The sequence below is a fragment of the Bidens hawaiensis genome, unplaced genomic scaffold (assembly GCF_021521415.1).
Source record: "Bidens hawaiensis isolate Kalapana, Puna unplaced genomic scaffold, B.hawaiensis_p1.1 tig00067437_1, whole genome shotgun sequence".
Lineage (NCBI taxonomy): Eukaryota > Viridiplantae > Streptophyta > Magnoliopsida > Asterales > Asteraceae > Bidens > Bidens hawaiensis.
In genome coordinates, this window is record NW_027506611.1 from 10,148 (window position 1) to 21,642 (window position 11,495).

General features: G+C 35.0%; 1 protein-coding gene across 1 annotated transcript; it reads right to left on the reverse strand.

Moving 5' to 3' along the window:
* Positions 1–4,584: 4,584 nt before the first annotated feature.
* On the reverse strand, positions 4,585–7,884 carry LOC143618288 (G-type lectin S-receptor-like serine/threonine-protein kinase At1g34300). Its single transcript, XM_077090557.1, has 2 exons — positions 7,743–7,884; positions 4,585–5,810 (listed from the first exon to the last, which is right to left on the reverse strand). The coding sequence occupies exons 1-2, from the start codon at positions 7,882–7,884 to the stop codon at positions 4,585–4,587; spliced, it is 1,368 nt and encodes a 455-aa protein (XP_076946672.1).
* Positions 7,885–11,495: the final 3,611 nt, after the last annotated feature.

Here is an 11,495-nt window from a genome sequence, read left to right on the forward strand (position 1 = left end):
CTTTCCAGCATTTTGAGCGATTTTTAACACCCTTTCTATGGTTCAATATCACCCACTACGCTTCCCGACCATTTTCGGTCGCTTATACACTAAAAAGCTTGGATCTTTAAACTTCAAAGATCAAGAATCATACCTTTTTTAGCTTGTTTGGATCTCGTTTAACTTGTTAACACAACTAATCGCTCTCTATCTCTCTCTCGGATCTGCCCGTTCCTCTCCTCGAATCTGCCCGGTTCCGGCCGCCGGCGAAGTTGTGGTGTATGTGTGTGTTTTTGGAGTGTGTTTGGATAATGATAGAAATGAAGATATTTTGGGGTGCTAGGGTATTTATATCCCTGAAATCCCATGGACCTAAGGCCCATTCTCATTTAACCCATCTCTATTAATCCAAGTCCATAACCCACATCCATTACCCAACACTAGCCCGACCCATACCAACTCCTATTCTATTTATTTATTTTCCGAACCCGAGTCAACTTTCCCTCTATTATTAAGTAATATAATTAATATCACTTTGAAATTTCGGGATGTTACATATGACCATTAGTAGGGTTTTTTAAATTAGCCAACTTCTATTCACGTAACTCGAATTCTTTAAAAAGTGAATTAATTTCAAATTTTCATAATAGCCCCCTCATTTTTCCTTTTATATTTATTTGGATCTCAAAGTAATTTCCATTAATAGTTTCGTATGACCACTTTTAATACGCGCTCTGAACAACGACGTTTACGAGAATTTGGGGCGTTACACATAAAGCTTCCAGTATGTATCTTTAATGCACCATACCTGAAATTCAAAAGCATACGTAAAGTACCCACTATCTTACTAATAAACTAAAAGAGCTAAATACAAATATTATGCACGACTTATTCATTCGTTGGTCTCAATATAATTAAAGTACTCCATTTTAGCTTGTTGTCTCATGAAACCTTAAAACTTAAATATGAACCAATTAAGAATAATATTCAATAAAAACTTGGCTCAAAAGTACTTAAAAGTATAGGGAATTTTATATAATAATATTATATTTTAGAGAACATCAGAATACTAGGGTGTAACCGGTTTTGTCACGAACGTCACAAAATCTCCTTTAGGGATAGTCGAAGATGTTCGAATTGATGACACTGACATGATAATTGAGAGGTTCAACAAGTTTGTTCGTTATTTTATTAACAATCAACTATTCGACTATGAGTCACCCTATGAGTACGAAACGGATTGAGGACGAAAGCTGTAAATAATACTAAAGACTAGAGGGAGATTATATAACCCTAGTACGTTGTTTAGTCTTTTGTATTATTTCATTTTGTTGTTGGTTATGTTTTATGCTTTCTTATGTCTTTCTTGTATGTTTGGGCCCGAGACCTTATAAACAAAAGCCCATTGGGGCATAAATAATGAAAGTATACATGGCATACTGATGTGCTAAAAGTAGTTATATAATTTATTAACTAAATAAATGCTAATCTAGACACTAAGTAATAATTTTAGACTCGTAACTTAACTAAAACTACTAACCAGCAAGTGAACCGGTCGACTCTAGTACAGCTAAGTAAGTCCGGATATCGAACCCACGAGACTCATTTAATTATGTAAACTAGCTAAATTAGACTCAACTACATACACGACTATTTATTTATATTATTGGGGGGTTTTACTAAAAACTAACATTAAATTAATCACTAAGACTTAAAAACGACTTAAATCTAGACTTAATTCAAATGATGACAAGCAACCACCTAGGCTAGAATCCCTAATGTATCAATTATCAAATAGTTGGAAAATGCCAAGTTATGGAACTGGGATCTTAAATTATTCACTTAAAGAAAACCCAAACAGGACCCCTGACCCTTCTCAAGAAAACACCTATGGATTTCTATTAAGTTCCTAAAAACACTAGTTTAATTAGACTCGCTTACGGTCGCTAATTATTTTATGACAAGTACCTCTATCAGAAATCCTACCTTACAGCGCATAAATCAAAGGTAGTTTAAAGTATTCACTCGACTAGATAAACAAGGCTGAAAAATCAAACCTAGACGAGCTCCTTACGAAGAACTAAATCCAGCAATCTTAAACAACCAAGACTTATTATATAATCTATCACCTCTCAGCTATTTTGATTAGCAGCACACTTAGGTCTATTGATTTATTAATATTGTTCCTATAGCTTTATTGCAAGTCAACCATAAACTAGTCAAAAACACAGAGTAGATGACATAACAGAATCTTATCATATGACAGACAATCACCAAGGAAACTGTAAAACAATAAAACTCATCAAACAATCCTGAGCATACATATGCATCGAAGGAATAACAATAAACCTCTTACTTAATCATAAACCATAAACAAAAGCAAAATCCAAACTAAAATCCAACGTCAACAAAATTTCATCATAAAACTAGGTGGTCTAAGGGTTTAGCCAACAACCATACTCAAGAACAAAACAAATTAATAAGGTTCAAATAATAAATTCATGACGAAAACAATAAATTCAAACCAAATATTAATGATGTTTGGATGAGTAGGTGTTGAACCCTGACGCTCTCTGCTCGAACCAACGGGCTTGCTCTCTTTTGTTTTTCTCTTCTGACTTGTTCGTCCGTGGCCTCAAAATCTGAAAGAAACTCTTCTAAAAATCGACTCCCTGCTCCAATTCGTTCTTCCTTTCGTTCTTATGAAGCCTCCTACCTCATTATAAACAAACAAATAATATTCCAAGGGTTACCCATTCTCTAAGCCTCATGTAGCCCATCAATTATTCATCATACTGGCCCAACTAATTCATCATTTTTGAGTGCCGTTTGGGCCTGCCAATTTTTGTAGATTCCACGTATTATAAGACAATAATAATTCAACAAAAGTGATTCTTATATATCAACATCTGGATGCACATCTCACGAAATATAAATATGGCAATTATTTTCATTTTGATTTCTATTGTTGCCATTTTCTTTAATCTAAAATAACTATTTTATTTTTGGTTAAATATATTAGCATTAATAAAATTACATAAAAGAAGCACGAGATTTATCAGTTAATCAATAGCATGTTTACATAATCTCATTTTCTATTTTTATTGATGATTAATTTAACTATATTAAACTCATGGTCTCCTAAAACCTTAAAAACCCACATATGAATCAATTAAAAATAATATTCAATTAAAGGATGGCTCAAAGTATTTAAAAGTGAGAGAAATATTTATATAATAATATTATATTTTAGACCACATCACATACCTTCACTATAAATGTGAAGGTGCGCACATGAAAAATAACCTTTTGTTAAAATCTACTAACTCTCACCTTCTCTCTCTCTCTCTCTACCTTACTCTCTCTTTCTTTCCTCTTATAGTAATAACATAAACACAACAAGATCCGAGATCTCGGTTGCCTACAAGTGATTTTGCTAGCTTGTAGTGAGATTGATTCAAGAACATGTTGTTAAATCCTGTCTCTAGGACCTACAACTTTAAAGAATGTTTTTGTTTAAAATTTTAATTATTTTGGTCAATTTTGTAACCATAATGGTCAAATGTGATAAGCATTCATAGTTTGCATTTGTCAATTTGTTAACATATATTTGTATATTTGTTTAGCTCAAATATCAGATTGCATATAAACCTTAGATAATTTCATTACCAAAACACAAGCCATTAAACTACTAAAATAAACATTGTCAACATAAACCGTTACACAACTAAAATTAAAGAAACGCATACAACAAACCCAAAAACCCTAGGGCCAACCACAGGAATAAGATCATCAAATTCTTCTTGTGACTTTGAGCCTCCAATTTCTTATTTTTAATTTAATTTATAATTGATCAAAATATATCAAAATAATTTAAATTTAATTTTAGTTCATGAATTTTTTTTAATATTTTAATTTCCCCACGCCTCCCTTGTTTCAGGGGAAAAACCGAAGTCGCCTACGGGTTTTTCTAGGCTGAAAGAGATTTTGTTTTACTTGGGATAGTGAAAGTTGTGCCTCTTATAACTTATAACAATTAAATATGGTCATACTAGTTGGGCTAACAGAAGGGAAGAGAAGTTCGGCTTAAAAGAAGGTGTAACACCGGGTAATTGAAGAAACTAGTCAGGCACCGTGAATTTGAAAACCAGGTGGTGCCGGGAATTTTACCTGTCAGTCGGCCGGAAAAACGGGCGGCCAACGAGAACATTCTTGACAGGTTATATACACGTACTGCTCGGTTATTGTTGTAAAATAGATAGGTGGACTGGAATGTTTTGGGTTGGACATAACGGAGTCAGTGGGATTTGGATGGACATTTCTATAATATGGGGTTGATCAAAGTGGACATTTTGGTCATTTACCCATATATTTAATTAAAAAAATCAAACTCGTTAAGTGGGCCAGTGAACCCGTTTGGTTCCGTATGTGTTGATCATATAAAGCAGGACAACGCAATTGTTTTTCATAGGGTACAAAACATGGCAACCTAGTTATAAACATTAACTCATGAAAGGAACATGTATGAACATGACACTGGTTATTAATAGTTACAAAATGGATTAAAGCTAAGTACAGTGGAATTGGTTTTGGGTGATTAACTAGCTAGCTAGCTAATTCTATCTCTGACCTTGCATTCGACTTCTCTTGGCTTTCAACTGATACTTCCACGTAATCGAATGGATTCGAAGGTGGAATGATATCCTTTTCTCCCTCTAGCATCTTTACCACATTGCTCATAGTTGGTAGTTTGTTTGGATCATTGTTAATGCACAAGAAAACCACCATTAGCATTCTTTCAGCTTCTTGTATGTTTTCCTCGTCAATACCACATTCTAAAAAGAACTTTAAAAGTTTACCTTTTTGGTATAATTTCCATGTCCAAGACACAAGAATTTCTTTTTCATCATTACTCTCATTTGTTTTGAAGTTTTTCCTTCGCCCAATAATTTCAATTAACAACACCGCAAAACTATAAACATCGCACTTGTTGGTCACTCGTATTAGCTCATTCTGAAACTCGGGTCCAGTATATCCCACTGTCCCACCATGTGCGATGTGCATGTTACCAATTTCCCTATTGCTTTCTTTGTTACAAAGCCTAGCTAGTCCGAAATTAGCAATTTTCGGTTCTAGCTTAGAATCTAGCAATACATTCCCTGGCTTTATATCATAGTGAATTATTTTCTGTTGGCAGTCCTCATGAAGGTACGCCAACCCTTTCGCTATTCCAATCGCAATTTGAGAAAGTTTTTGCCACGGAACTAGTTTGTTCTTATCAAACAACAGTTTATCAAGGGATCCATTCTCCATATACTCATAAACAAGTGCTCTCATTGTGGGATCAAAACAAAATCCGTATAATCTTACTAGATTTGCATGATGTGTTCTTCCCAAGGTTCCTACCTCAGCCATAAACTGTTCTTGGATTTTTTTGTCAGAGTGTTTATCTTTAAGCACTTTGACTGCTATTGCAACTCCATTCGGAAACATGCCTTTGTAGACATCCCCATAACCACCTGCACCCAAGAAAGATGATAGATTGTTGGTGAGTTCATGGATATCTTGACACGAGAACCTTATCGGCCTTTCTCTTGCTACATCCTTGAGAAATCTCTCCATGGTCTCTCCTAGGATTTGTGAGAATGAAACCACTGGTTGAACTGGTGGCATGGTTACAGCAACATGTTGATCTGAAATAGGTGAAACTGTGTTTGTATTGGAGGTTAGGAGAGGCGGATAGGTTGTAATAATTGTTTGTTCTTTCTTCATTAACCACCTTAGTACAACCACGGTGATGGTGATGGAACAAGCAATGGTTGTCACTGAAGCTGAAATAGATATCAAGAATCAATGTGCTTTTTCTAAAGAACTTTAATAAGATTGTTGCTATTTGAATCATTTCAAGAAGTTTGATAAAAAAAAAACTAAATGATGAAAGCATTATAAGAGGTGCCTTTTTGTTTGAATTTTCTAAAATTGACAGGTTTTCTTCAAACTTTGGAAAATACAAATTAACTAATTGTTCTTAAAATTAAAACATAAAAAGACACAAAGCACTTTAGATGAACAAAATTATGAAGGAACTCTAGTCTGATAGCAGGCCCTTGTAAATCCAACTTCTCAATATAACAGTCTTCTAATTCCCCGACCAACTCATCATCAAGACCTAATAAGTTTCACAAAAGTTGTGGGATTTTTGCGACTTTGCTGAAAATGATCAAGATGACAAATCGTGCGGAACAAGACACAAACAAGGAAGAACACAACTGTTAGATTATATTAAAAAGACTAAGGAGATTTTATAGTATTGTGTATTACTATTGGGTGTGAATTTTATTTATTTTATGTTCCCATCAGTGGCGGATCCAGGAATTTTTTTTAGGTGGTTCCCTCTTAATTTATAAGGTGGTTCCTACGCGTCTTCTATATATCCGTACACTATTATTTCGAAACTCGGGTGGTTCCGGGGAACCACCCGTTTGTATGCTGGATCCGCCATTGGTTCCCATGTACCGTACATTATATATTTGGTGAACAAAATACAGAAACACTAATTAGGGATTCAACAAAGGTTAACAACAACAATTCTATAGATCGGGTAGTGTAAGCTCCAGGGTGCATGTCACAACACTTAAGATTGCATAAATTCATTAAAGTCACAACACCCCTTGCGACTTTCATGAAAGCTTGTCAGGTCTGATCCAAAGTCGTTCCCATGGGCGGACTAAATTGAATGGGAGGGGTACCGCTATCCCTCAACTTCCTGGCGAAATGGAAATTTTTTTCCTTTTCTTTGTATTTTACGTATTGCGCTACCCTGAAATTATATTACACTACAATTCAAAAATTATTGAAAACCACAACAATAATTTTCTTTAAATTCATGGTGTTAATGGATTTGTTGAAAGAGAGAGGAGAGGGGAAGATAGGAGCATGGGTTAAATCAAACCAATAAATTAGATGCAAATTTATTATTAACCCCTTTTAATTTATCACAGTTACATACTCTGTAGTTTGATTTGAATTTTAAATAAACCTTATGGTTAACATTTCATATTTCTTATTCATCAAATCAATTAAATTGAATAATTAAATTGAATAGATAAATATTATATTTTGTTAGAATAGTCAGTTGATTTGTAATTTTTTTTATTTGTTAATTTTGATTTAAAATTGTCTTTTATTTTCTTTTTTAATTAAAATTTGAAATTACTCATTAATAATATGTGTTTGATCTAGTCGAAATATATCAACAAAATCATTGTATTATTAAGTTAGTAAATTTGAATAATTTTACAATATTGTTAAGCAAAGAAGTTTGACTTATTTTTGACCAGGCCCATTTTAAACAACTTGTTTAACATACCTATTTTTTCCACAATTGATTAAAAAATCATGGATCCTTCACTGCAAACAGGTTAACCGGGCGCAGCTACGCGTAGGAACTTACCAGTGACGGTACCTGCGTAAGCTGGTGCTTGTACGAGTGAAACGGGTTACCAAATCTCGTTACGCGTGAAACGTGTTATTTGACCCGGTAAACATGAAACCAATCAAAGAAATTTTTCTTAATTAATGAACGATTAAGAAAAAAATTTATGCTACCCCTAAAATAATTGTCTAGATCGGCCACTGGTCGTCCCCACCGTCCGACTTACTTACTTCACAAGCAATTAATTAACAAAACCACCTTGAAATCAAGGTGGTGTTGCTAAACCCAACTAAAGATACTATAATCATAAATCAACTTTGATACTTACTCCACTTTGTTGATGAATCACCTACAGCAGCCATCTTGTCTATCATATCTCCAAATTTACTGAAAAATTCTTCTCCACTTTGTTGCATAGGGTCATCAAATCTGTACCCATTTTGAATAATCCTATACGTTGGAGATGTCATTATGATGCATATCTATATGAACTTGGGGCTCTCGGTGTGTCTGTGGTTATTTATGTTTTATTCTAACGTATTGTGGATGGATGGCAATTTCCTGGAAAATGTGAGGAAAGTCTTTATTTTGTCGGTTGAATTTGAAGTCTTCGTTTTTACGTGTTTAATCCGATGTCTTCGTTTTTATTTGATGAATTTTCTTCATGACTTCATGCATGATATATGTCCCAAAGTCAACTTTGTCACCATCAAATTAATTAATTAAAACATATAACTTCTGTCTTCTTCTTAATCAAATTATGAAAATCACATTTTTTTTAGTTTAATATAGAAAACATATTGTAAACTAAATTGGTAAAAAAAAAGGCATTTTATTTTAAAAAGTTTAAAATATACCACATCTTTTTAAATTTTTTTAATAGCCAATGAATCCTTTAAAAAGGCTACTAACTAAATTCATTATATTATGATACACTCTTCTTTTGATTTGGAAAAACTATCACCTAAGGTCAACGCTAAACCCATGAATACTCGCCTGGAAGCACGAAGGTGCGGTGAAATAAAACCTGTCCAGTTCAGGGATCAACTATTGAGCGTCGCCAACACGCCTAGCCTCTCATCATCACCCAGTATATCTGAAACTAAATGATGTGGATAGGAATCAAGCCAAGGTCAAATGAAATGTAAGGCCCCGTTCCCGATGACCCTACTTTGGTGTTGAATTTACTTATAAATACAGTTCTAAAATCAGAGTTAATTAAAAACTTTCGCGGAATACTAAAACATCAACCATTATATTACAAAACAACAAAATCTTGTCTTAACAAAAGTTGAATTGTCTTAACATAACATCATATTTCATAACATTTCTTCCCCGAGATGCCAGTCTTCCGGTCCCTACCATGTGTCATCCTCAAGCCAGCTCCTTTAACCTATTTACCTGCGTGCATACTAAAAGTCAGCTACGTTGAGTGAGTTCTAGTTAATCAATTAACATACATTACATTCATATTCTTACTCATACGTGTCCGAAGATACGTATTCATTCCTTACTTGCTAATACTTCTTTCATACAAACTTGATATACATGCATACGTACTTACATACTTTCTTTCATAAAACCCTATGGTACACCATAAGCTATTCTATCTTAAACACCACAGATATTATAAGGGTTTGGTCCCTAACATCACAGATACTATAAGGGTCTGGTCCCTAACATCACAGATATTATGAGGGTCTGGTCCCTATCATCTCAGATATTATGAGGGTCTGGTCCTTAACATCACAGATATTATGAGGGTCTGGTCCCTATCATCTCAGATATTATGAGGTCTGGTCCCTAACATCTCAGATATTATTAGGTCTGGTCCCTATCATCTCAGATATTATAAGGGTCTGGTCCCTTCTCTCTCGAATAACAATACTTTTATCATACGCGCATACTTTACATATCTTCTAGTTATAAATATATATACATACTCGTTCATACAATCATTATGTAACAATACATTCAATACACAATCATACACGTATCATACACTTACCAATCAAGTAAGTGTATTATCTACCACATAGGAGTATGCACACAGCCCCGAAAACATAACAGATAAAGGGGCTAGAACTCACCTGAAGTCGATTTCTCTCGCCGTTAATGGTAATGCCCTTCCTTAACTGTGCACGGCTAACTGTGTAACAAGGCACGAGTATCAATTATCTAGAAATCCTACTTCTCACGTCTAAATTTCGCATGATTAATTTTGCAAGGAAGGAATTTCGCTTCGCACGGGAGCGTTTCGCTTCGCATTGGAGTGTTTCACTTCACATGACTTTTTCTCTTCGCATGAAACCATTTCGCATCGCATGACTATGCGATGCGATACACGGAAAACAATTCGCATCGCATGACTATGTGATGCGATTCTGTATCATGCGATCAGAATCTATTTTTCTTCATTTTTACCTTTTTAAAGCCTTCCGAGGTCCTTCCTTAAGACCCGAGTTTACTTTCCCCTCAAATTTCGTGCAAAACCGACTTCGTTTACCCATTCTTTTGACGAACCGAAAGCTACTCGTTTTACCCGAAGTGAACCAACTAACCCATTTACTAAAAGTTCATTACTTTATCTCTTATCGTGGCCCAATCCATCATCCTACCAACTTTCATGCAAATCCGTACACGAAAAGTAAACATTTTTAATAAAAACGCACCTTTGAGGTTTATGTTCGAAATCACTCGAATAGACCAAAACCATATCAAACAAACTCGGAATTGAGTGATTCAAGCGGCCACACGACCGGGTCGCCGAGCTCTACCAGCGCCGCCAGCTTCCGCCGCCGTAATCCGCCGCCACCGTTGCCAGAAAACCCAAACAGTTGCAAGAAAACTTCATTTCCCACCGTTACGGGTTTGCTGATAAAAACCATGCTCCCGACCTCTGATCTAATATCCGTCCGGTGGAAATCTTTTTTTATATCTTATGAACACTTAATTAAAATTTGAAACCGATCCGACGGCTAGATCTCTAGGAATCGCCGGATATTTGTGGGTTGCTCTCTCAAAAAATGGAATTTTGGGTGAAGAATGAGGTTGGAGGTGATGAGGTAGTAACATAAGATGATGGCTCTATTTATAGGAAGTGGGTTGGGTTCCATGTTTAACTTTTGACTAAATAACACTTTACCCCCTCATACTTTAGATAACTACGTGTAACCTTTATAATCCATTCAACCTCGATCCTTTTAAATATCTCATGAAACTTGGGATGTTACAAGTCTACCCACCTTATAAGAGGTTTCGTCCTCGAAACCTGCTTAGTCCTTATTAAAGGAATACCTCCTGTATTCATATACTTTTCTGAGCCATCTTAGTTTCCTTGTTTATCGGTTTGTCCTTTGTCATACAATCATTGAGTGATGCTCATGAGTTTTTGCTGTCTTTGGTAGCTTGTCCATGAAGTCCTTGATGGTATACTTCCTTCTCTAGACTTATCAAGTCCGCATCATTTCCTTAAGCATGCTTTTCTTGCTTTCCCCTCATATAGAAACACTACACCTACTATCATAGCACTTCGCACTAAATGACCCTTCTGCCCAGTCACATCTTTTAGCAAATATACTGATTTGCAATACACTCAAAGCATATTAATTCCATAAAACAAAACCCTTTTCAGTTTCTCCTTAAGGATTTCTCCCTGAAATCCCTTTGTCTATCCTTAAGTTAGAATACCTCATACAATCCTTGAGCACAATCATGACATAATTTGACGACGAACTTCTTAAATCACCATTTAATTTTCCTTCCATTTGTAGCTCATTACTAAGACATCTTCATGAGTTATAGCTTTCCAAGGTAGCTTAATCATGAAGTCCATGTTGACGCATCTTCCATTTATTGAGTAATCAAGTATTGTGTTGTCCTATAAACCAATTGTTGTTTACTGCATATCAGGTTTGCCTGATATATCATCACTATTTTCCTTAACCAACTTCCTTTCTAGACATGTCTTGACATTTATATGGACCTTTACAATACTATTCTATCGTTACCATTCTAAATGACTTCTCACTCATGATCACATGATTATCAGTCACAACACTATTCATTCGTTTTAAGACTC

Coding starts and splice junctions, on each gene's coding strand:
- LOC143618288 (XM_077090557.1), bottom strand. CDS start 7,884: ATGACATCTCCAACGTATAGGATTATTCAAAATGGGTACAGATTTGAT. Junction 5,811..7,742: donor TGATTCATCAACAAAGTGGA/GTAAGTATCAAA, acceptor TATCTATTTCAG/CTTCAGTGACAACCATTGCT.